Source organism: Herpailurus yagouaroundi, unplaced genomic scaffold (genome assembly GCF_014898765.1).
Source record: "Herpailurus yagouaroundi ecotype Mexico unplaced genomic scaffold, PumYag 569, whole genome shotgun sequence".
NCBI classification, from domain to species: domain Eukaryota; kingdom Metazoa; phylum Chordata; class Mammalia; order Carnivora; family Felidae; genus Herpailurus; species Herpailurus yagouaroundi.
Window position 1 is genome coordinate 1,669,477 of NW_024412786.1, and position 26,062 is coordinate 1,695,538.

At 60.1% G+C, this 26,062-nt stretch overlaps 1 protein-coding gene across 1 annotated transcript in view; it reads right to left on the bottom strand.

Moving 5' to 3' along the window:
• Positions 1-1,866: 1,866 nt before the first annotated feature.
• NRXN2 (neurexin 2) overlaps positions 1,867-26,062 on the bottom strand; it is a gene marked incomplete at its 5' end in the record, with an annotated part of 99,512 nt that continues 75,316 nt past the window's right edge. Inside the window, 5 exons of the mRNA XM_040465792.1 lie at positions 1,867-2,915; positions 14,116-14,194; positions 16,535-16,860; positions 20,232-20,321; positions 24,587-24,758. Coding sequence (XP_040321726.1) covers positions 2,029-2,915; positions 14,116-14,194; positions 16,535-16,860; positions 20,232-20,321; positions 24,587-24,758 — 1,554 coding nt within the window. The remainder of the gene's footprint in view (positions 2,916-14,115; positions 14,195-16,534; positions 16,861-20,231; positions 20,322-24,586; positions 24,759-26,062) is intronic.

Below are 26,062 nucleotides of genomic sequence, written 5' to 3' on the forward strand. Positions count from 1 at the left end.
CGTTTATTTATTTTTGGGACAGAGAGAGACAGAGCATGAACGGGGGACGGGCAGAGAGAGAGGGAGACACAGAATCGGAAACAGGCTCCAGGCTCTGAGCCATCAGCGGGGCTCGAACTCACGGACCGCGAGATCGTGACCTGGCTGAAGTCGGACGCTTAACCGACTGCGCCACCCAGGCGCCCCCACCTAAGAGTTTCAAATCCAGCCCCATCTCTCCGCGTGTTTGGGACCGTGGGCTTGTTCAGTGTCTCCATGAAGGAGCAAACGCCCTAGGATGAAGCTCTGCTTCTATCTACAGCTGCAGGAGCTGCTCACAGTCAGCCGGGCGAGCAGTGTAGCCTGGGGCGGTGTAGACCGGCCCGGGAGGGGGTGGGTAGGCGGGGCGGCAGAGATTAGGTTCCAAATCCCTAGAGAGGCAGAAAAGGCAGAGACCCTGGAGTTGCGCGGAACTGGGGGCAAATGTGCACTCAGCCGCCGGAGCCCTGGCCACCCAGGAACACCACCGCCTTCCCCAAGGGCTGTAGCAAGACCCCAGCAGCCCCCAGAGGCGTGGGCCCGAAGTGGCCACTAGGAGGCAGCACGATGCTCTTGCCTCTGGTGATCTGATCACCTCCAGAGCTCAGGTGGGTGGGCTCAGCCAAGACCACAGACCAGCTGCTTACCTGGCCCGATCCTGGGGCCAGGAGGGACATAGGGGTGAGACAAAGACAAGCCGCCCCCCAGGAGCCCAAAGCCATGCTCGGCCCAAATCTTTGGAGGCTACTTACCAGCTCTCATGGGCCACAATTCGGGCCCAGACCCCAGGCCAGAGCCAGGACCAATGTCCCAACCAACGGTACCCACCCGGAAAAAAACTGCACAGGACCGTTGGATTTGGAAAGTTTTTGTTTTCTTTTCCCACACATTTCCGGGGTTGGGGTGTTTTCCAAGACTCAGACACATTTGTTAACAAAGAGAAAAAAAACTGGGGGAGCAGGGAGCCCGTGGGCAGAGAAGTGACCCCAGCAGTCAGCGGGCGATGCCTCGCTCTCTCTCTCTTCCCTGGTGCCCGCGCCCAACGGGTGCCACAGGCCGCTGCTCGCGGTATCTAGATTATTTGTCTTTAATATATATCTGCATTTGCCTTTCCCCTCCCACCCGCCCCCCACCCCTGCTCCTCCAGCAGCTTCCCCATCAATGCACGTCGCCCGGCGGCACACAACAGAACAGGCCTTCGGCGGCCCGAGCCCCTTCCCTGGGCGGCACCAGGCAAGAGCGCCTCCTCCTGGTGGGCGGAGTCGGGGCGCTCGGGGCAACGCCCACTGCCCCGCCACGCCCCGCCCCCCCCCGCCCCCCCAACGCTGGGCCGCTCGGCCCACCCGCCCGCCCTTCTCCCACCGACTCTGGAAACCCAAGGGTAGGAAAGGAAGGGAGAAACCAGACACACGAGAAAAGAAGTGGAGAGAGGGAGGGTGGGGACCGAGAGACACGGCAAGCCTGGGACGGGGGCCGGAGGGCTTGGGAGGAGAAGGAAGGCAGGAGGGACAGAGGGCAGAAGAAAAATTGCGGGAAATTAAACAGGACGAGGAGTGGACACTTTACAAACCCCCCAGCCTTCCTTCCCGCCCAACCCCACCAAAATAAAACTACCCCCCCTTAAAAAAATAAATCAACCCATGGCTGTGAGCACGTGCCCTGCCCGGCAGGCGCAGGGCTGAGAGGGACAGACAGGCCCCGGGACTGACGGTGCCGCCGCCGCACCCGACGGCAGGAGGAAGGGGACGAGCACGGGGTTTCCTTTTCTGTTTTTCTTTTTTCCTTCTTTCTTTCTTTTTTTCTTTCTTTCTTCCCTCTTTTTCTTTTCTTTCTTTTTTTTTTTTTTCCTTTTTTTTTTTTTTTTTTTTTTTTTTTGCGTTTCCTCTTCGTGAGAGAAGTCTGAGGCAGCCAGGGAGCGGGTCCCCAGAGCCCCCGGCGGGGAGAGGGCCGCACCCGCCTCCCGGGGCCGTCCCGGGAGGGGCAGCTGGCAGTGGGGCGCGGTGCCGGGGCTCACACGTAGTACTCCTTGTCTTTGTTCTTCTTGGCCTTGCTGGGCGTCTTGGGAGCGGCCGGGGCCTTCTCTTTGACCACTGCCCCATTGCTCTGGGCCGAGTTACTGATGTAGTTCCGGCTCTGGTCCACCTGGTAGGAGCCCTCGTCGCGGTTGCGGTACTTGTACATGGCGTAGAGGAGGATGAGGATGCAGAGCGCCGCGGCCGCCACGATGCCCACCACCATGCCCGTGGTGCTGCTGGACTCCCGGATCACCTCCACCGCGCCGGGCGGGCCCCGCTCCCCGGGGCCCGTGGGGTTGGCTGTGGGCAGATGGGGGAAGCCGGGGGCGGAGGTCACGCCCGGGCGCAGGGGCGGGGGCCTCCGCGGCTCGAAGGACGTGGGGGCCCCAGGCCCCAGGGGCGGGTTCTCCAGCAAGGGCTGCAGCGGGTCTCGGTGGTTCATTTTGCCCGCGGGCAGGTTGGGGGCCGGGGCGGAGGGGGCCAGCAGCACCCCGGGGGCGCCCGTGGCCCCATCTGTCCTGAGGTGGGGCCGGGGAGCGGGTTTGCGGGGCGAGAGGAGGGTGGTGCGGTCCGTGACCAGGGGAAAGGTGGTGTAAAAGTCCTCGTCGTCCGTGGGGGGGAGGCTGGAGTCAAAGACCTCCCCGGACGCAAAGCCCGAGGCCTCGATGGGCTCTTCGCAGTCGCTGTCGTCCTGCTCGGCCTGGCACGGGCCCCCGGCGGGCGGGCGGCGGGCCGCGGGTGGGGGCAAGGTGTCTTGGGTGGCGCCCACGCCCGTGAGGAAGGGATAGAAGGTGGGGGGTGGGGGCACGAAGGGGGATCGGGTGGCCACGGGAGGGGGGTCTAGGGAGTCCTCCGTGATAATGGGCAATATTAACTCTCCTCCTAGAACAAGAGAGAGAAGAGAGAAGAGAGGGTGTCAGCGAGGGCCCAGGGCGCAGGCGGCTGGCACAGAGAGAGAAACAACAGCCTCACACACCCAAATCGGTTCCAATTGGCTTTGGCGGAGACTAGAGCGGGCCGGGCCCGCCCGCCAGCCTGCCGGCGCGCTGCGCTTTAAGCGGGCAGCGGCTCGGATGCCCTGGGCACCCCACGCACGGGCTCTGCGGCTCACTGGGTTTTGGTCTTTTGTTTGTCTTAAGAAACCAAAAGGAACAGAAAGGAAAGGAAATCGAAAAGAAACGGAAAAAAAAAAAAAACTCTACTGGTTTAAGGCTTAAAAACACATACAGGAGCAGCATTTAAACAAACCTAACAACAATATCTTTTAGGGTGTTTTTTTTTTTTTTAGATTTTTCTTTTTTTTTGCTTTTTTTTTTTCTTTTGTTTTTTAAAAAAGAAGATAGCATACCACGGAATTGAGGCAACTTACATCAACAAATAGGCCGTGTGATTTTAGCATGAAGAAAAAAATTACAAACAGAGCTGTGTAAGCGGGTTCTCCCGGAAAAAATAAGAAAAAACAACTTTTCCGTACCACGTTTTCTGTCTATCTGTTTGGCATCTCCCTCCCTCGCTCTTCTCTCCCTCTGGACATCTTGCTTCCTCCTGTACGCTCTCTCGCCTCCCTCACTTGTGCCCTCTCCCCCTCGTTAAACACAAAGCTAAGATCCGCACAGTGCAGGCTCGCTCGGGGAAACTGTTACCACCACTTGGTGACAGCATGGGAGGAAGGAGGGAGCAGTGGGAAGGAGGGCTTGGGGGAAAGCGAGGTACTGGCAGCCATGGAGGAATCGATTATGGGTGAGAGGACTTGGGGGGGGGATGGTCATGGGAAGCGGCTTTGAAGGTTAATTGCAGGCTGGCCTTGGGAAGACGAGAAAACTGAGGCGGGAGGTGACAAAGTCCATGAGAAAGAGTGGGCAAGGAGGAGACACAGGCTGGGGGAGGGTCTTGTCCCATAGGACTCTGGGAGAGGGTGTGAGAAGCCCTGTGGAGGCAGGGAGGTGGGAAGGTGGGGAGGGGGCGTGGAGGGAAGGAAGGAAGGAGAGACGGAGGGAGGGAGGGAGGTGGACAGGAACACACGACTCCTGCGCTAACCCTAATTCCCCAACGTGCTCTTTCTTCACCCTCCACCTCTGACCCCCACTGGCTTCCCCCCTCCCCCTCCCCAGAACCCCCATGGGCCGCCAGGACCTGACCAGGGCTGGACTGCCTCTGGCCCTCTTATTATTCTTAAAACAATAATAAAACAACGGAAAGAAGAAGAAAGCAAAAAAAGAAAAGAAAATACATACACAGCCATCTGGGAAGGAAGCACTTGCTAATATAGGGCCCGGGGCGGGGGGGTGGGGGGGTGGGGTTGGGGACTAGTCGGGAAGGTTGGGGGACGGTGATTAGGTCTCCTCCCTTTCTCCCTTAGGTCTCTTAACTGTGGTACCCTGGGCATAAACTGCAATTCCCATCAGCCCCAAAGGGTGAGAACTACAACTCCCATTAGCCCTTGGAGCCGGGGGGGGGGGGGGGCGGCCACAGACTACAATTCCCATCAGACCCGGGGTCAACAACTTGACAAGCCCCATCAGCCCACTGCCCCTCTGGCAAATACTGCATCCCACTGGTGTGGGGTAGATCCAGCTGGAGTCTAGGTCTGGGAGCGCTCTCTCCTCTTAGAGGGACACCTCTGGGCCTGGTTGGGGCTGGAGATTTCCTCTCTAGCTCGCCCTACACCCAAGCCCTGCCCCCATCTGCGTGCTTCTCCCTGGTCTCTGCAGGGCGTGGTTTTCACAGATCGGGCCCTAAGCCCCCTATCCCCTCCAGAGGAAGCACCCCGGGGGCTCCACTCCCAGGCCCTGCCTGCCCCACTGCAGCCACGCCCGGCCATGTGCCACTGCCACATCTTGGCATCTCTTCTCCTGCTCCCTGCCCCCTAAGCCTCTGTGTCTGTTGATCCTTCTGATCCCAAGCTCCGGCAAAATCTGGCAGAGCTGTCCTTGGCCACCCTAGCCTGCCACAGCCAAGATCTTGCCATTGAACTCGTAGCCTTGCCTAGCTCCCCGGGCTGCTCCTCCCACCAGGCTCCCATCTCCCCCTGGGCCAGGGCTCACCTGCACCCCACATTGTGAAGCCCCAGGGCACCTGGCCCTCCAGGGGCTCAGCCACACTGAAAAACTGAGCCCAAAGCAGACAAGCATGTTCTGTGGAGCTGGGACCGTCCAAAGTTAGCTTTGTATGGAAGAGGATGCTGAGGCCCGGGGTGGGGAGGACTTCCCAAGGTCACTCGGTGTCTGCATCAGGCAAGGTGAACAAATGGACTCTCCAGTCCTTTCTGTGGCTCTCGGAGACACAAGGGAAGGGTCAAGTTCTCACAAGGAGCCTGGAAAGGCCTGATTCATCCTCCCCATGCCTGCAGTAATCTGTTTGACTCTTGGCTTGTTAACCTGGGAGGCCACAGACCTGTTCTGTCATTAATTACTGTGTGACCACGGACAAGATTCTGTCACGCTCTGGGCTTCCTCATCTGTCAAGCTCTCAGCTTCCTCATCTATAAAATTAGGGCATTGGGCTCCAGGCCCAGGGTGAGGCCAAGGTCTGGCTCTTGTGGACCTCCTGCCTATGGATGAATAATTGATCTCCCCATCCCCTCCTGAGCCCGGGACCCACCATGGATGGCCCAGCACCCTGGTCCCTGGGTAAAGGGCACATCCAGCTCCCAGCTCTTAGGGGGAGGCTGGCAGCCTGTGTCCCGTCACGGCACAGTTCCTCTCCCTGCTGGGCCACACCACCGGCCCTCTTCCTGACCTTTGCCTTTTGTTCTGAACACCTCGCCCCTGCTAATATTTCACTCGTGCTTCGAGTCCGGCCAAGTACCTCCTCTCCCAAGAAGGCCTCTGGTTTGGGCTCACTGCTAGGGAAGGTTCAAGGCCCATCTGTCTATCTCCCTAGCACCCAGCACTGGGCCTGGTGCGGGGGCTCATCGTGTTTTGACCAAGGGAAGGGGAGGAATACTCACCAGGCATTTCCTCTGGGCCCGGCCAGGCTAGGTATCTGGGGATGGGGTGGGAGCCCCTCACAGGCCAGAACAACTGGGTTTTGAACACCCTTCCTCCCCTGACCCACACAGAGCAGCACCGCTGAGTTCGGCCTGACCCAGCTCTCACCCATCACCATCTCGACCTTCGATGCTGGATGGGGCCACCGGTTGCAGGGGTTAATCAGGCCGGTCAGGGCACAGACCTTGTCTCTCTACCCTCTCGCCCCCAGATAGGCTAGGGGTGGGGGAGGAGGGCCTCAGGCCTTGGACCACAGACAAATCCCGCCCAGCCTGAGCCCTCTGCAACCTTTGGTCCCAACTCACTGGTTCTTTAGGACCTTGGGGCACACAGGCCCCCCAAGGTCCCCCTGTGCAGCGAGCGTCTCCCAGGCTCCAGAGCCCTCCCAGGCCTGGTCACCTTGACTCTTGTCCCTGCCCTTCAACCCCAGCTGTGTCCTGCCTCCATATCTGGGTCTCAGCCCCGTCCCTGTGTCCCCCAGCTTCTCTGGGAGCTTTCCTTGGGCCCTTCTCTGTCCAAGGCTTTGACGGCGTCTCCTGAGGGTGTCCCGCTCTCACCCACATCCTCCGCACCACCACAACTGCCCCTCGGTGCCCCCCCTTCTCATGGCCCTGCACCCCAGCTTCCGTCTCCTCACCCCACAGCTCCTGCTGTCCCCACAAGATAACACGCTGTCAGGACCCCGCGCTGTCTTCCTTCCCCCACATTCGATCAAAGCCGTACTGGCTCTGTGGCGGGCAAGCCGCATGTAACATAGGGCACTGGGTTTCCCTGGGGTCGTTCGTTCACTGGCCCAGGGTCCAGCAAGCTTGTCCTGGCGAGGAGTTAGCAGGCTCTGGAGGAAGGGAGGACCCCTCAGAGACTCCTCACTGTGAAAGTCCAACCAGGGGCTCCCCTTCCCACTGGGCGTTTGAGGAAGACTTGGGGTGCCTGGGACCCCGGGTCCAGCTCTACAAGGCTGTACATTGGGATGGGGTGCTCCCGGGAGTCTGAGAAGGACTTCCCACCCCTCCCCCACCTCAGGCAGCTACAGCACTTGGGAAATACTCACAGGAGCACGGATCACAGAAGCCCCCCCACCCCCCACCCAACTCCTAAGTTGAATGCCAGGACATGTCAGTCCCACTTAGTAGAGAGAATGCCATTCTGGCCAAGGAGACCAGCAAGCTGAGCCCTTTCTGCCTTCAGGGCACAGCGACTCCTGCCTGGAAATGTACCCAAGAACCCCATTCCCACCCAAGCAGGACGTGCCTACTCCCAAAAGAGCACCTAGCACTGAGGTTGAGTGTCACAGACTGAGCAATCGGCTGGCTGAGGCCCCGTCCGCCAGCGCGGGGTGCCTGCCCAGGCTGTGACAGCAAGAAAGCCACTAGCCCACAGGGCGTTTCGTGTGGGTTCGCAAAAAGGCAGCCCCTCAGTGTGGCCACAGACCTGCACGCACACGACTTGGTGAATAGCTTCTCTTTACACAATTAGAAAAAGGTACTCTGGCTTCCTGGAGGCCACAGCCCTGCTCCAGGGACCAGGACACGCAGCTTGGTGAGCAGAGAGCACTGGCTAGATTTCAGCCCTTACTCACCTGTTCCAGTAGACAACAACCTGTGCCCAACTGCGTGCGGTGACCTGGAAGATGGCGCCCCGCCCCACTCGGAAACACCAGCGCAGCCAATGGCAAGCGTCAAGGCGGATTCAAGGTCAGAGCGGATGCGTATCGTGTGTGTGTGTGTGTGTGTGTGTGTGTGTGTGTGTGTGCGTGTGTGTGTGTGTGCAGGAACGCACCCCTCAGAGTCTGTTCCTGTGCACCTGGGCATCGTGTGCACACGAACCTCAACGGATCCGAGCACGTGAGCGTCAGGGAATCTGCACAGACGCGTGCGTGTAAGCGAGCCCCTGGCTGTGCCTGGGTCCACCTGCTTCTGAGCCTGGGTCTGAACTCCTGTGCGCATGCGTGCATGCCCCACCGAGAGCCTGTGAGCATGCCCCCGTGGGTCCCAGCGTGTGAGGCAGGCCTCTGTGAATGCCTCTTTCCCCAAACTCATGGTCTCCTTATCCTGGGCTGCAAGACTACATTTCCCAGCACCCCTTACAAGTAGGTGTGGCCGTATGACTGAGCAGGGGCCGCTGCTAGTAGCCGCCTGGGAAAGTCTCCCGGGTGCGTGCCCTTTCCCCTTCTTCCAGTGACCTCGCAAACTGCCTGCTGAGTCCGGAGGAGCTACCAGGAGGGAAGGAGGCTGGATTCCCAAAGCGCCCCTTGGGGCGGAGCCACCTGCTGATGGGGAAGCACCCTGGTGGGCTTTCACTTGAGTGAGATGCTTCCCTGGAAGAAACCACTGAGATCTGGGGGTTATCTGTTACAGAAACACATGTTGCCTTCACAAGTACGGATGCCGAACCAGACCTGTGCGCCCCCAAAACCCGTGGGCTTCAGGTAACAAGCCAGGGAAAGGGCTGGAAAGATGAAGCAGCGTACGATGCGGGACACTGGGTTCCAGCCTCTGCTTGTGATGCCCTACGGGGCAGAGCGTGCGCCGGCGGAGGCTGAGGCCCCAAGGGAATGTGCCAGGGAAGTTGGGGTGACGATGCCGGCCTTTCCTTTCGGCTTTCAGTAATGCATCATAAGAAGACTGAGTTAGGCAAGAGTGAGTGGGGGCTTTGCAAGCAGAGATGAAGGCAACAGAGAGCCCGGAAACGCGGGGCTTGCCAAGCATCCAGAGAGCCGATGCTTCCAAACTACAAATCGCGAGAGAGACCAAAGATGGCTGTGAGGGACAATGACCCCGTGAGATGTCTACCTGCACAAGGAGGCCTCGGCTTCGCCTCACAGATCAGATGGAGGGTGTGGCCTCCCCACCTGCTGTTTCGAAGGCCTTCAGAAGCGTCATCGCTAAATGAAGAGACAGGCTCTGATTCCATGATCAGAGCAACATGGAAATAAACGGGCTTCGCAAGTGTGTCTGGGAAAGAACTCTGAGGGCAGCCGCTTTGACTGCTGGAGCCTGAGAAACCACCTCTGGGCCCCCAAATATGCAGGGGCAGGAAGTGGGCCGAGTCCCCAAGGAGGACGTTTTCCCAACACCCACTTCCGAGGAGGCCACGGAGGATAAGAACTGGGAGGCCCTTCACAGGGGCAGCACCAGGGCCACAAACCAAGGAGAGGGAGTTTCTCGAAGACAGTAGAGGACGGGGGTTAGGGAAGAAAGTTCCCCACCGCAGGGGTAGAGTCTCACCCACTGCAGGGGGGGCTGGATTTCCTCAAGGCTTAGAACTAGGGGTCTTGGGGGGTTTTCCATTCCTCTCTTTTTTTGCATGACAGGTTTTACTGTGATGGCTGACTCTGGCCCACTGGATTCGGGGCTGGGCTGAGCTGTGTGGTCCGTGAGATCGATTACCCTTTTAGTTCACGGGGATCCAGACCACATGTGGACACCCAGGAGCAAGTCTGGACCCAGCCAAGCGGGCCGCCATCTCCCAGACACCCTCCCCTTTGCGGTGACAGCCCTGAGGGGGTGAGGCTTCAGGGTGTCTCCCTTGGGGGGCGGGGGGAGGCGTGCTCTGCGGGTGTGAGAAAGAGTGAAATGGACTGTTGGTGACCCAGAGGCCACACTGGACACAGAAATCGCTAGCTGGTCTGGTCACCGCATCTGTTTCTGCTTCCTCCCCGGGGGCACGGCAAGGCCATACCTCCCAGCCTTCCTGGAAGCTGAGCCGGGGCCAGAAGACTGAGCTCCGGATGGCCGCGGGCAGAATCGTCGCAAGCAATGAGCTCCCGTCTCCACCCTGGCCCGTAGAACCCACCCGCGCGTGACCCCACCGTGGGTCACCTTCCGCAACTCGGGACCTCACCTGGTGGGGACAGTGTGGCTTCCAGACGGAAGGCCAGGCCCTGGGTGAGTGCTGGTAGAGGAGAAATAAATTTCTAGGTATTAAACCACAGGTGCTGTGGAGTTGATCTATTATGGCAACTGGTGTTATCTTAAGAAACTCTGGAATGTGAGCTCATTTGTGCTTCTGTGAATTCTGAGCTAGATGTGTGGGTCTGAGCGCGCGCGCGCCCGCGTCTGTGGGGTTAAGCCGCTGAGGGTCTCCCGTACGTATGCATGGGCGCAAAGCCTCCGAAGGGTCGTGCCTACACGGGGTAAGCGCACGAGCTGGCTCTGTGGGTCTGAGCCACGTGGGGGGCTTATATGAATCTGAGTGCTCGCGCATGTGTGTGCCCTCGGGGGTCTGAACAGCGGCATGTGCTCACCTGTGTGTGAACACAGAGGCATGCGTTTTATTGGGTCTGAACACGTATGTGCGGCCTGAGGGCCTGAGGATACGAGCCCATCTGTGAGCAGCTCATGTGGACATCTGAGCATACGAGTAAGTGGACATCTGAGCATACGAGTAAGTGCATCGGTATCCGTGGGTGCCCGTGGGTGCCCGTGCGGGCCAGTGTGTGTGTGTGTGTGTGTGTGTGTGTGTGTGTGTGCACGTGTAAACACCACTGCAGGACTCCGTACGAGTGTGTATGCCCTGAAGGGTCCGACCATGTGTATGTCTCCAAGCATGTGTGAATCTGAATGTACGTGTCTCCGAGTGTGTGTGTGCGTGTGTGTGTCTCTGAACACGTGGGTATGAATGTAAGCATGCGTCTGTGTAAGACCAGGCACCTGTATGGGTTTGTGCGAACTTACTGGCAGGACACCGGAGGCCTGAACATGAGTGTGGACTTGGGTGGAGCCGTGACACGCGGCTGTATGGGTCTGTGCTTCTGTGGGTCTCAGTAGCCGTGTGTCTGTGTGTTATGGACGACACGTGTGTCTCTTTAGATCTAAGCGTGTGTGCGCCTCTTTTGGTCTGAGGTGCGAACGGCCTGTGACCGTCTAGGTTTGAACGTATTCACACCTGTGTGAGTGGGTGTGCGTGAGCTTGCTGGTAGATCCCTAAGTGTGTGTGCACGGATGTACGTGCGTGCGCCCCTGGTCAGACACGTGTGCACGCATGTAAACGTGTGCCGCTGTGGATCTGAGTCCGTGTGCGCCCTTCCTCGGTGCCTCAAGGGGTGCAAACTCAAGTCCCCACAGGGCACCATACCCTAATGTGCGGGTCAGGCTGGCGAAGACAGCGAGGGGTGGTGGGCCACATTCCCCACGATGCAGAGCACGCCCCCGCTGAAGGCACTCCCTCTCAAAAGAATGAAAACACAGGGCCCATCAATCCATACCCTTCTTTGACTGGCTTGGCAACCTCACGTGAAATAACCACGTTGGACGATGATCTCACCGAGCTACGGGAAGGAGGAGTGGGGCCTGGGGTCTGGGAAGGGGCCCGAGTGGACAGGAAGGGTGGAAAGCGAGTGGGGATGATCCCAGGCTTGACATCTGGACCCAGGGAGGAGGATCTGGCAGGTGGGAGGGATGCCAACGGCCTGGGGTCCCTGGGGTCAGTCCCTGGGTAGCCACTGTCTCTAGCCAGGCTGCCTCCTCCTCTAACACTGACCTCGGAGCCCAAGGAGGCCCGGCCCTGTGCTAGAGAAAAGCCTCCCTGCACCCGGGGCACAAGAGGGTCTCTGGCTGGAGTCCCTTTTCTCGGTAGACGGGGAGGGTGGCATGGTCTAGATCAGCCTGAGGGGCTCTGGAGTCATCTTGGTCTTTGCCTGGCCTCCCATCAGGATAAAACTCCAACCTGAAGCATATGGGACGGGTGTGTGTATGAAAATACACACACGTGCCATGCACACCTGGAGAAGAACCTCTGGCTTCTGTCGGTCTCCTCTGGAGGCTTACGCGTACGCTCTGCCCTTATTTTCAAAGCCCGGTGCCAGGCTGTCCACCAGACTCTCCCTACCCTCCCCCCCCACCCCCGGCTTCTAGTCCTCCTCTACCCTCCACCCTCCCCTCAGGGGCTTGGCCCTCTGATCCAGGGAGGGCGGCCGACCTGCCTACCTCAGCTCCCCTTTACTCCCTCATCCCAACACAGCCTAAGGGAGCTCGGCCAACCGGTGCACGCACTCAGCGACTCAGCGTCCGTCACATCCAGGCCCCTGACAAGACTCCAGGTGGCGGCTGGAAAGTTCGAACCTCGGGGAGTGTGTGGCCCCGGTGTGGCCCAGTATGCACTGCCTGTCCCTGCGCGGTGGCCGTGTGGCCCCACACTCCTCTCCACGGGGTCCAGGGAGAGCAGACCCCTCCTCTCACCCCATAGTCCCTCCCCCCCACCCCCCAGAGTGAGCACATGCGTGCAAACACATGTGATGGGGCCAAGTGCCCTTTTCTCAAGACCCACACAGCCCTGTGTCCCCGGAGTCCTATCCCAGGGCTCTCGTGGAGCTGATCATCACGGCCCCTTTCGGCAGGTCCGGGCTAGGGGAGCTGCTTCCATATACGGGAAACCCCAGTAACCGACTGGGTAGAGGAGGTAAAGCAGGGTTGAGGGGGAGAGTGCTGCGTGGAAGCTGCCAGATGCCCAGAACCTCCCAAAGCAACGGCAGAGCATGAAGGTGCGTCCCTGAGCTGAGATCGCCTAGTGGGATGCAGCCAGATGGCCCCCCCCAGCAGAGGGGCCTCCCCGCAGTGGACGGCGTCTGTTCCAGAAAGCACCAGCTCTCGGCTGTGGATGGGGAGGCCTTTGCAGCCCAACAGCCTGCAGCTCCCCCACGCGCCTCAGGGCCCCGGACCACCAAACAACGCTCTTCAGCTCTGGCCTGTGGGGTCTGGGGGCCTGTGCCCCGACTCTCCCCCTGCCATTGGTCTCTGGAACCTGAGCCTCTGCCCCAAGGCTCCGTGGTGTTTCTTGCTCTCCCCACACCCCTTCCATGGTTGCAGCCTACCCTCAGCTTGAGCGTCTCCTCTGGGACTGGCAGACCGCCCCCGCCAGGCTGGATTCACAAGCTATGCCCCAGCGAGACTGCCCCCCTCCCCTGACCCCATCACCGTCGCCAACCCCGCAGGCATCTGCCCCAACCTCCAGAGCCCAGCTGCTACCCACTGCAAGGTAACCAGAAGTCTCTGGAAACCCAAGCAAGGGATGAGGTTCCCACAAGCTCATCCAGGCCACCACCGGGTCCCACGATCCCTTCCTGGGAAACCTGGCCACATTCAGTCCTTCCTCCGTTCCCGCTGCCAGCCGTAAGCACCAGGACCTCAGCTCCTCAGGCCTTCCCTCCCCCTGGCTCCTCTCAGCCACCCCCAATCTGCTCAGCTGAGCAGCCCTCGCACCCACTGTGCCACTCCATACCCCGCACTTCTCAGTTGGCACTCGAGGCCCACCCTTGCTTTGCCAACCTGGTCTCTCGCTGGGGCCGAGCCCAGCTCTCCAGCTGGAAGGATCCAGCAGAGGCCTGGAATGCCACCCCCGGGAAGCCTTTCCTCCCAGCACCTGCTCTCCTGTTGGAGCAACTGCCCCTCTAGAAATCTAGACCAGACCTCAGGTCCCAAGCTCCTCAGGGGTCACGTGTCTGGCCAGGGGCACATCTCCTACCCCGCCCCGCCCCAGCCCACTCACTGCCTGGCACAGAGCTGCCGTGTGGCATAAGTGCCCCAGCTTGGCCTGGCAGAGTGTCTGGCCACCTCTCTGAGACTGGGAATGAGGAGGGTTCTGGATCCAGCGGAGGTCTCCTCTACTACTGACCCAGGGAAAATCAGGCCTCAGGGACTGATGGGAGTTGCAGTTCTGGACCCAAGAGCTGATGGGAGTTGTAGTTCTGGACTCAAGAGCTGATGGGAATTGTAGTTCCTAGGTCTGTGCTCCCCCTCCTACCCCACCCCCAGCTCGCACCCCATAAAGACTCATGGGAGCTGTAGTTATTCATCTTTCTCGGGGAAAAGTCCCCCTCTTTCCCTCCCAGCATTCCTTGGCCCTCGACCCCAGGATCCCAAGCTAAGGACCTCACTAACTCGGAGGGCTGGGGTACCAGAAGGCCAGAAACGGCCTTGCCAGAGGGACAATTGGAGGGACCTGGAGGGGAATGGCAGGAAGGCAGAGGAAGCTATCAGGGCAAGTGAAGGCCTGGCAGCAGGCCCCGTGGGCTTGGGCCAGGTGGCAGGGACAGTCGCCCCCCTCCCATCAGCGTCACCCGGGCCCGGGGCAGGGGAGGGGGGAAAGGCACTCACCAGTACTGGGCTCACACTCCTCCAGGTCCTCGTCGTCACTCGGACACTCAGCAGAGGCCACCAAGAGGTCATCTGTGTTCTGGGGGCGAGAGGAAGGGTGGGGCGGGGGGGAGAAGAAGGTTCGCGGGTGGGTCAACAGGTCCCAAAGCCACCTCTTGAGTGGGACCACACAGGAGACGGGTCCTGGGCTAAGACACACACCCTGGCCTGTGGCTGGATGGCCGAGGGCCTCCCTTCCGCCGGATGTGCAGAGCGAGGCTGGACAGCACCCGCCCTGCAGCAGCTGCCCGGCTCCTGGGGGGTCGGTGAGCCAGCACATGTTGTGTCTTTTATTTCTAGGAAGCCAGGGAGGCTGACGTTGGACCTGGGGGTGCAGGGCTGGAGCAAGGGGACCCGGGGCAGGGGGGAGATAAGGCGTGGGGGCCACCGGAGGCCAGCACAGGCAGAGAGGGGGAGCAGGGCCTAGGGTGGGGGGTTGGGGGGGGGGGTGGTTCTTGGCTCCACCCTCACTACCCCCCCCCACCCCCATCTCTCTCCCAGCCCCCTTCCCAGAGCCCGGAACCAGGCTGCACACAATAATTAGGGCTGTGGTTGCCATGACAACTGGAGGCGACTTTGTCAGCATTTTCTCTCCTCCTGATTGCAGAGAAAGAGAATCCCCAAGATGAGCGAAATGTAAGGGGTGGGGAGGGGAGTGCGCTCAGGGTGCGCTGGGGAGGAGACCCAAGCAGGGAAACCCAGAGTCCAGGCGGGAAGGGAGCCCAGGAGACTGCGGGATGTGGGGAGAAGGCTGCTGAAGGTCAAGGGTGGGAGGAGTCTGGGGTGGGGAGAGGTGCCTCTTCTCCACCCTGCCCCTCCCCCCACCCCCCCATCTTCAGATCACTGATTTTCCTTCTGCACCCTGGCCCCTCAGCACCAGTCCGTCCTGCGGGGGCTTCTCCAGCACAGCTGTGGCCCCTGGGGCCCCCCCCCCCACCTCTCTTCCACCTGGATGGCCTGCCCATCTCCCTCCCACTGAGACTGGTGGGCCTGTCTTGCCCATGGGCGCCGGACACAGTCACTGCCCAATCTTGGGTAGGGCCAGGCCTTTCTCCCGGGGCTCCCCGCTCCCTGGGGCAAGGTCTGGCATTCGGGTCCCCCAGCTTCTCTTGGCAACAAAGGCAGAGGGGAAGGGGGTGCAGACTTCTCGCTCGTGCCTGGATGAGGCCGTCAGCCAGTGCCAGGCCCCCCTACACACGGACTGGGAGGGAGGAGGGGATTTAGTGCTCATCGAGTCCGGCCCTCATTTACAGACGCTGAAGGCAGGCTGGCGGTGGACCCGGGGCGCGGCCCCCTGGCCGCCCCCCCCCCCCCCCCCCGACCTCTCCCTCGCCCCGGGGAGGACAGCGCTCTCTCCAGGCACAGAGGCCCGACAGCCACGGGCAATGAGGGACAGAGGTGGCTCGGGCCGCGGGGACAGGGTGATTAAATAAGGTCTACCATGCCAGGTGTGATCCCTCCCTGGGCCGACAGTCATTGATGGCAAGAGCTGGAAAACTCAGCCAGGCCCCCAAGTTGCCTCTGTGAGTCACGCGTGCTCCGTTGGCTTTTGGCACCAGCAAAGCCGGGCCTGTCCTGCCCCAGCACAGCCTCACCCCCAGGTACCACCCCCTCCAGGTATAAGAGAAGATAAACTCAAGTCACTTGGGCTTGACCTGATCTAGAGAGAGCACCTGAGCAGGCGAGGCAGGCAGTGTGGGGGTAAAGCACCAGGCAACTGTCTGTACCCACACCCCCTCACACCCACAGCCATAGAGGGCACTGAGGCCTGCTACGCGGTGGCACCTGCTCACGGTCGCAGGCGGAGGACGGGCTTGCGGTCCCACTGCGAGGGCACCAGCAATCAGGGAGACGCCGCTCCGGGCCTCCACCAGCCTCCAGAGGCGGGGCCGCCACCAGCTGGGCTTCTAGCCCCTCCAGGGCCGTCACCTACGTGCCCTGCCCAGAGCAATGCTATCCTGGCTCCATCCATCTCTCTCTCGCTGCCCACACAGCACTGGGCATGGCCTTTGTTATGGGGCAGGCAGATGGGCTCATTCCACCCTCACCCCAGTCCAGACTTCCTCCCTCTTGGGTAGGGCGGTCTTCCCTGGTCTAGCTGGAGTACCAAACTCCCCCTTAGCCCTGGGAGTGGTCCCTAGAAACAGTGCCCACCCTCCCATATACAGCATCCCTGGTCACCAGGGCAAAGGCCGCTTCGCGGAAGGAGACCTTTCCCACCTCACCCGACCCATCACTGTGACGGGGATGAGGTGGCAGTCTCCGGGATCCCGCCAGACCCCCCAGGCCCTCCCTGGGGCGCCCCGGTGGCTACGTAGGCATCGGCCCTCTCCCCCAGCCAAAGTCTCACTCCTTGTCCGTCAGCCCAAAAGGCCCTCACCTGGGTGGTGCTGTCCCTCAGTGTGGGGGAGCGGCCCCGGCGCGTGGTAGTGGTGGCCATGGTGGTGGTGGTCTCCATGATGGTGGTGGCCATGTCGGCCAGCAGGGTGGTGGCCGTGGTCTCCGCGCTGAGCAGCACGGACGGCCCCTCCCCCACCAGGCGCAGGTGGCCCTCGGTCCGCACATTGGGGTCGCTCTCGGCGGCCAGCGCCAGCACCTTGAGCCCATTGTAGTAGAGGCCGGACACCTGGCCCTGGAAGGGACGGCCCTGGTCCCGGCCCCCGATCTTGATGGCAGCCTGGCTGTTGAAGATGGTCAGCTGGCGGCCTGGCGGGCGGGGGGATTGGTAGGGGTGACAGAGGAGGGACGGGCAGTGGGGAGAGATCAGAACAGGATGGGAGAACAGAGGGAAGCCAAGGGAAGGAAAGAGGAGTGGAGACGGAAATCAGCAAGGGGGTGGGGGTGGCGGGTAGGAGAAACGAGGAAGGGGCAGACACCAAAGGGAAAGTCCTTGTCAGCCACAGCCCCTAGCCCAGCCAGGTGGGGACCCCAGAGGGGGAGGGTCCCCAAGGCACACATGGGCTGGGAAAGGGAGCCCAGCTCCCCCCTGTCCCCACCATGCTCATGCCTCTGATATTCCCATCCCCCTCTCCTCTCCTGCTCCAGGGGCATCGCCCCCCCCTTCTTTCCCTTCCCTCAATTTGATCCCCATCTTCTCCCTCTGCTCCCCCAAACGTCCCACACCCAGTGTCCAGCCCCGAGCCATGGAGCCCTCGGAAGCAGCAGACAGAGCAGACAAAGAGGCAGAGACAGAGAAGGAGACTGCCAGGCTGAGTGGTCAGCGCGTGTCAAAGCAGAGTGGGAGGCGACACCGAGGTGCCAGAGGTCAGGACGGTGCGTGGGAGGAGGGCCGGCGTGCGTGAGGGTGACCTCACTCTGCCCTGCCAGCCACCACCAAGCCCTCTGACCTCTGGCCAGGCTCCCCTCTCTCCTCCCCCCTCCAAGGCCCAGCCACTGCCCGGGGACCAGGCCCTGGAGAGCAGAGGCCTTCCTCCCCGCCAGGATGTGCAGGCACAGAGGTGGAAAACGTTAAAGGGACCTTGCTTCGCTCGCTGACAGCCCAAAAAACCGCTCCAGCTCCAATCTCGCTCCTCGCTCAGCAGTTAGACCTCAGAATTCCCACCTGGGTGGGGTTTGGCGGTTCTTTTTGGTTTTAGTGGATCTGGGGGTCGGTTTAACCCTCTGAGTTTGTTGCTTTGGTTTGGTTTTTAGAAAAGACATTTATTATGTTTAAGTTTAGATTTAACTTTGGTTTTGGTGTTGCTTATTTGGGGGAAGCGGGGGGCAGAGGAACCACTACATTGCCCCCTGCCCCCGGGACCTTCAGCTGCTGGCGCCGGGGGGGTTTAAGACCTGGCTTAGCCCTTGTTAGCCTCTGGTTAGTGCCTCGTTAAAGATCTGGTTTAGAGTTAGGTGCCTGAAAGCCCTGCCCCCGAAACCTGGGCTGAGGACAGTCCGACTTGTGAAACACCCCTCTTTGGAAACACGGGTTCCCCGGGCCGCGCGGCCATCTGTCTGGCCTCTAGCCAGTGACCGGGCGCGGGATGCGTCTGCCTGGCCCTCTGCTCAGCCTCTCCTCCTCCTCCGGCGCCCTCTGGCCGCCTGGCACCTTACTCAGCCCTGGACAGAGTCACCATCTTACAGTGGTCGGGGGGAGCCGGAGGCAACCAAAGCTGAGAACTAGTCAGTAGCAGCTAGAATACCAGACCCGGGGAAGCCCTTTAAGGACTATCTCCTCCCAAGAATATTCCCCACCGTAAGAATTAGGAGGAAAACGGACAGGAAATGTGTATAGTGGTCAAACCAGTTTGGGAAGCGACCACTTCACCCCGAAACAGCAGGTTTCTTTCTCTCTCACACGACTTCCCAGAACCTTTGTGAGACCAATGTCCATCTGCAGCTCCGAGAGGCGGGAACAGGAGCCAGCACTTCCCAGGCTCGTTTTCCCACAAATCTCTCTCTCGGGAAGCATCTCACGGGACTTAGGCTTCACCGGACATGGTTTGGAACTGGAAATTGATTCATTCGAGAAATATCTATCGCACACCCACCACGTGCCAGATGCTGACAGTAAAAGCATCCCTCCAACAATGCCCAGATCTTGTTCTCAAATACCTTCCCGCTTCCTTACTTCATCTCATTCTCCCCAGCACCCCTCGGGAGGTAGGCTGAGCGGGCTCACTCTCCCTGTCCTTCTGGAAGTCTTGAGGCAACAGGTGCGCTCCCCCCTTCCACACTCTGGGAAATACCAGAGCGTTTTGCCCCATCTTTCACTTTCCAGGAGAGGAAACTGAGGTCTCCAGAGAAGGGGTGACCACGCAGCTAGGAAAGGACGGCTGGGGTTCACCCTCACCTGATCTGCAAGCCCCGCTCCCTACCCAACCACCCCCCCCCCCCCCGACCAGGGCCCATCCAGCTCTGCCTCCTGGGGGGTCACAAGTTGTCCCAGCCTCAGCCCAGGCTGCTCCCCTGGCCTCTCTGATTCTGGGAGAGGGAAGTGGGTGATTGAGAAGAAGCTACATAGGTTAGCGAACTCGGCCCCTGTGGCCCTGCCCGCCGTGAACTCCTCAAAGGGTTAAAGTTCGCCCCGCTGGAGACAGCAACCCAGTGCGGCTGGGGGCTGTAGGTTTTAGCGATGTCTGTTACAGTCCCTTTAACTTTTTGTCCTGTTACGGATTTATCACATCTGGTTATCAGCATGTTTAGTCCCCACTGGCTGTGTGGGGGGCTGGAGGGGACATCTGGGGGTTTTAGCTGGGGCAGGCCCCAGTGGACATTTAAAAGCACAGTTATCAGCTGGTTAGGTGGGGGTTTAACACTTCTACTGCCCCCCTAGAGTTTAGCCTTAGAGGTACAGAGCTCGCCCCCTCTCCGAAGGGAATGGGATGGCTTTGCCCTTGGCCCCAACTTCCCTTGGCAACAAGTGGCCTTCTCCCTCACACCCAGCAGTGCCTCGCTACATGTGGCCTCTCAGCTAGCCTGTTCTGTCTTCCTCATCAGCTCGGCACACACAGAAACCCTTGTGGGACACACCTGCCCCTGCCCCTACCTCCTAGTAGGCCCCCTGCCCTCGCCTCTGCTCCTTCTAAGAGGCCTTCTGGACCAACGTGGGCCCATTCCAGAGACAGTGCCCCGGAGCCATTCTCTTGGGGGGTCTTTCCAGTAGGATGGCAGGCCCTCACTCTTTCTTTTCCTCCTTCGAGGACCCTGGTGAAGCCTTCCTACCCTCCCTTTGGATCCTAGGGTCAGCACTTCCTGCTTCCCAGAGCCTTCCTGCTCCTAAGTGCAGTGCAGGCTGCCCTGGCTGCTGGCCCTTTGGGAAACCTCCCTCCCCATCTGATCTGCGTTCCAGCCTGCTCTACCGGGATGGTCCAGGAATCCCATGGATTATCCCAGCCCATGCCAGGTTTGGAAGAAGCCCTCTTCTGAGAAAAACCCCACCCTTGTCCAAAACCACCCCTCTAAAGACACAGACTACTGACTCCAGAGGGGAAGGGGGCATCCCGGTGGGAAAATCAGTCCCTCGCTAAGGGGCGGGCGATGGGGAAGGCACGGTGGGGAAAGAGAGAGCTCTGCACCTTTAAGATAGTGTTTTTAAAGTTAATTAATTAATTAATTAATTAATTCTGGTTAATTACCTTTGTCGAGCAGCCACTCATCTACTACTCGACCAAGCCGGTAGGGGATTCTCTGTCTAGCAATCGCCAGGCGCTCGTTATCAAAGTTTCCTTGGAAAAGTTTAGAAAGACAGTAGGTTTCTCAGGCGGCGAAGTCCAAAGGAGTTAGAAAAGTAATTACGCGTTTCTCAGGAGACTCAGAGTAAGCAGCGACATCCAACGGAAAGGGGGGGGAAGGTCCACCCAAGGCGGGAGAAGAAACGCTGGGTCCCCCGTCCTCCCGTGTCCCCTCCCTAGGCTCCCATCCGGAGCCGGCCCCACCCTGGGGGCAACGAGTGACCCAAAGAAAAAGACAGGGACATGGAAGAAAAGGAAAGGGGACCGAAGGAAAAGGCAGCCGGAAGGTCAAAGGTCAGAGGTTAAACAGGTTTATCTGTGCTCGGGCTGTGGTACCCACCTTCCTTCCCCATCCCGAAGTGGGGTGGGGGGGCAGGGAGGGGCATTTAGCGGGTTTAAGTTAGGGGGTGGGGGGCCTCAGTGGCCCAGCTGGTTACTGAGTTTAGAGGGTGGTTTAGAAGGGGGAGGGATGGGTTAAGTGGGGTTTATGCGGCATTTAGGGGGCGGCCCGGCACTCGCACTGAACAGTGAGATTTAAAACACTTCTCCAGGCATCTGGGCTCCCTTTACCTTCTGTGCTCAGCTCCGCGCTCCACCTTCTTTTGCCAGCTCCACCCCACCCCCCTACCCCACCAGCTTCCGCCTTAATCTCCGCCTCCTACAGGCTCTGCAGCCTTGTCAGCCTGCCCACGATCCTGTCTACCTGCCACCACCCACCACAGGTGACACGCCCCCCAGCAGCCCCACCCGCCCCCCTGCCCTTCTCCACAGCCATCTCGCAGACCCTGGCAGCCCTCTCCGCCTGCCCTGGGCCCCTCCCTACAGGTGCACCCAGCCCTGCCATCTCGGGCTCTCTTTCCCCATCTCAGTCGCATTCCGAGACCCTCAGACTCGTCTCTGCTCAGGTCCCCTTTCATTTCTGCCCTGGGGACCCAGCCCAGCTCCTGACCCCTCTCACTCACTAGCCTTTCTCCTTCTAGCTCCTTTCCCCAATTCCCAACCCCACCCTTCCTCAACCCTGCTGTGCCCACCTGTCCCTCTTTCCACTCACCATTGTCTAGTTCTTGGAGATGGGGAGGGAAGGGGTGTATATGGGGGGGGGGGGGGAGGAGAGGGAGAGGGAGAGGGAGAGGGAGGGAGAGTGAGCCTGTGGAAAGGGGTCTGTCAGTGTGCCTAGGAGTTGTGTGTTCCTCCCTGCATCCACAGGCTGTGGATTATTCCAGTCTGCAGCAGTGGAAGTAGAAATGATTTCCTTTGGGAATCTGGCCACTCTTCCCACTGAAACCACACACAGGGTTCAATAACGTGTTATGGGGGTGCTTTTCTGATCATCTCACACTGCGCAGCTACACTTGCTGCCCGGTGAGACCGGGGCCGGGCCTGCGGTGGACCTCTCTCGTGAACAAGCACACCACGTGTTCATGCGTGCGTGGCAGGTGCCTCCCTGGGTGCTTCTGGGGCAAATGAGACCTTGCCTTCCCTACAGATTTAGGTCGCTGGTGTTTTAAGTAAACAATGGATTGTTCACTCGTTTAGTCACTCAACAAACACATCTTGAGCTGTTCCTGGGGCTGGGTATCAGAGATGCAAAGATGAGGGCCTGGCCCTTGCCCACAGAGGACCCCAGCCAAGCACGGGAGACTGGCAAGTAACCGGCAGTGTTCTTTGCTCCGCTAGAGGTGGCACAGGGCATCCCACCCTGGGGACAGGAGTGAGAGGGACCGAAGAAGACGCTGGAGGAGAGGTGAAGGGCAGAAGGGAGTCGGGCAGGGAAAGCAGGGGCGGACCACGCATGCAGGGGCAGGGAGGCAGGAGGGCAGGAAGCATTTAGGGACATACCTGCACTGGGATACTTGTGCGTGTGTCTGTGTGTGTGTGTGGCCGTGTATTTGTCCCTGTGTGTGTCCTGAGAGGAAGGGAACAATGTACATCCTTCTCACCGAAGCACGTAACAATTCTAACCGAAGTTCTGTTTGTTGAGCGCCTCCTCTATACCATTCTGGTGCCTTCGTTGGGTCATCGGACAGAATTCTCTCAGTATCGCTATGAAGCGTGCATGATCCCTACCTCTCAGAGGTGGAAACAGATTCAGAGAGGCTGGACGACCCACCCAAGGCCACACAGCTTGTCATCAGGAGATCCAGGATTCAAAGTCTGGCCCTGCTGACTCAGAGTCCAAGAGCTGAGTCTCTGGGCTTCCGGAAAGTCTGGAAGGCCCAGGCTCTGGGCCCATGCACTCCACTAACCCAGCCTGCTTCGCATCGCTGGGGGTGACACCCTCGGCTTTTGCAGACCGTCCGCCCTCACGCCGCAGCCAGGGGACGGGCTGTCTTCCCCACCCCCAGCCAGGGGTCCCTGAGCAGAGGAAGGGCAGACACGAGTCCTCCAACCTGGCCTCTGGCCTGCTAGGCTCCGAGGGAAGAGTTCTGGACCCAAGTCATGGCTCGACGTGGTGAAACCTTCATGTTCTCCCAGCCCGGCTCTGTTCAGCCGAGGCCGATGTCCTCGCTGCTACAAAGGTTGCCCTCCTGTGTGTGTGTGTGTGTGTGTGTGTGTGTGTGTGTGTGTGAGACAGAGAGAGAGAGAGAGGAGACTGATGATCACAGGGCAGTCATACCTACATGGCCTGGCCTGTGCACGTGCCAGCTGTCACATGGGAGTGTCTGTGCACCTGCATGGCCCCTCAGGCGCCCAGAACCTTGGGGTAGGCTGGCACCCCTCTGCAGGACTTTCGTTTCTCTTACGTCTGTCTGACCATCCGAGTATTTGCAGTCACCCGTGTGTCCGTGGTTGGCCTGTGTGTCCATCACCCTCTGTATTTCTCGGGCCACGTGGTTCTCTTTTTTTTTTTTTTCCAGAATGTTGGGGACAAGCCTGCGTGACTGGGAGCTGGGAATCTCCACCGGCGTCTTTACGACGGCGTAAGCGGGCCCGTGAGGGTGTGCACACCTGCACTTTTCCCTGTCCTTCTGCCCACGCCCTCCTCAGTCGGGGTGGGGCAGCCCCCGCCTCGGCTGTCACTTCTGCCTCGGAGAGGGACCGAGGCTGCACATGCTCTCGCTTCTCCTCGGTCGCCCCCGTGTGTGTGACTATGCAGGGTCACTCAGCCATATTATACCTCCGCATGTCTACGTTTCTGCAGTGTTCCCCTGCAGTGGTTCTGTTTCCCCCACCCTCTCAATCTCCCGCACTGGGCTCTCTTCCTCTCCCTCCCGAGGCTCTGTCCACCTCCTCTCCCGCTGGTTGGGTCTGTGCCACCACGTCTCCATATATCTCTCTGCCTCACTTGGGGAGCTGCCTCTGTCTTTGCTCTTGTCTCGGTGACTATTTCCATATCTCTCCATCACCCCTCCCCTGGCTGCCCCCTCACTCTGAGGCTCTTTCTCTGCCTCCTCATTCCTCGCATGTCCTCATCCCCTTCTCTCCCCGTGCTCCTCAGACCTTGGTTTGTCCTGGGCCACCACAGCTGTCACACTGTTGAAACTGGGTCTGGTTGCTGTGCTCACCCCTCCTAGACTGCGAGCTCCCTGCAAGCAGAGGCCGTGTCCTGCTCCCCGGTGTCTCTGGCACAGGACCTGATGCCTAGGAGGTTGCCAGTGAAGGTTCGTGGAATGTGCTGGCACTCTTGTCATTTGGCCTTCTCTCCCTTTCACCATGTCCCCTATTCCCTGAGACACGGGTTCCTTTTCTCTGCCTCTCTGTGGTCACTTCTCTTCCTTTATCTAGGTCTCCTGATATGGATCTACGATCTGCTGTCTGTAGAGACCTTGGTTCGTTCCTTGGCTCTGTCCTTGGGGACAAGCCTGCCTCCTCGCCAAGATATATTCTGGGTTACTTATGGATCTTCTCTTTTTGGTTTCTGCATCTGCCTCCCCATTTCTGCCTGTCCCTCACTTCTAAACCTATTCTTTCCTCCATCGAGTCAGACTCTCCCTACTTCTCCCCTTCTTCCTCTTCTTTTCTCCCCCAGCTCCACCTGGGCCCTGGCCTCGCAGCCTTCCCAGCTCAGCTCTGCCCTTGCCCTCCTAGCCCACAAACTCCCACCACCGAGGACTAGCTCGCCCTTGCAAATCCCAACCTTTCTCTTCAGCCACGCCCCCGCCCGCGTCCCAACTAGCCACGCGGTTCCCTCGGCCCCGCCCCCAGCCGGAAACATCTCCGCTTAGCCCCGCCCCGGTGCAGGCAGCGACCCTATCAGAGGCCGCCCTGCCCGCCCCGCCCCACCCACAGCACCTCCTCCGCCCGCCGGCGCCGCCTACCTGCCGGGTACCGCTCATTGACCGGCCAGCTGTCCACCTGCAGGGTGGCGTTGCCGCCACTTCGAGTGAAGCGCACCACGTGGTATTTGCCGTCGCTCACGATGGCGTTGGGCTCGTCGATGGTAATGTCGTCCGTGCCCACGTTAAAGATCACCCCCACGGTGCCCTGGTCCTGGGGACAAGGAGGTAGAGGTGAGGAACCGGGAAGGAGGAACGGTTCACTCTTTCTAGAACACCTGTGACCACCACCGGCCCAGCTCCGTGGCACTTCACAGCTTTGCAATGCACATCTCTCAGCCATGCCTTTGCTGGACAGTGTCACCTGCCCGAGGAGGCCGGTGAGCTTGCCTGCCCCCCACATGCAGCCAAGAGAGTGGGCCTGAGATCCAGAGAGGTGGGGGCCGCCATGGGGTACAGAGCCTGGACCGAGAGCACTTCCCCAAACCATACCGGCTTCTTGCCTTTTGGTTCATACAGAATATTCACAAATGTTTACAGGGCACCCATCCTGCGTGAGGGCCACTGAGCCCAGGCCCCAGACAAGGTGACCGGGACTAAGTTGGGGACCAGTGGGAGCTCAGAGGGTGGAAACCTCCGTAGGGCACGACCAACAGAGAAGTCCACGGAAGCCAGCCCCGTGCCTGAGGAAAGTCTGGCCTCCCCACTCCCCGCCACCCCCAGCCTCAAGCCTCCCCTCCCCTGCATGCTCAGCACTGAGCGGGGCCCCTGGGACCCCTGCACTGGGGCATCAACATGCCTCTCCTGGTAGCTCATCGTCCCCCATGGTTGTCAGGCCTGAGTGTGAAGTCACAGGAGCGGAGGTGGGGGTCTGGACTGTGTGTATTGGGGGCTGATGGGTATGGGAAAAGATCAGGGAGACAAGCCACAGCAGACTCACTAAGGAAAGGTGAGCAGGTAGGGGTAGAGGACGGGGCTGGCGGCTGAGGAAGGACAGGTGAGGAAAGACAGAGACTGCAGCCCGGAGAAGGGGAGGAAAGGGTCTCAGCAACCCCCAGGACCTAGGACCCAAGCCCTGAGCAGGGCAGTGCCTGGGGAACCCCGCACAGGCCCCCCAGGATCCAGCCCCAGAAGAGTTCCGTTGATGGCTCCAGAGTGGGAGGGAGCACTTCACTGAATCCTTAAAATGTGCCAGGCCCTCTGTGGGTACTGTGCACGTGTGTCCTCTCCATCCCCACAGCGACCCTCTCAGGAAGCTTATGGTACCCCCGATTCACTGAGGAGGAGACTGAGCTCAGGGAGGTGAAGTAACGTCCCCAAATCCACATCGCAAGAAAGGAACCCCAGGTTTGAACCCCAGTTGGCCTGACTCCGAAGCCAGTGCTCTCTCTTCCTTGCCCACTAGTCTAAGGAGACAAGGACTCAAACTGCGGGGGGGGGGGGGGGGGGGGGTGGGGGACGTTGGTTCACGGCCCTCAGGGCACCCCCCGGGCGCCGGTGGGGGGCGGTGGGGGGGGG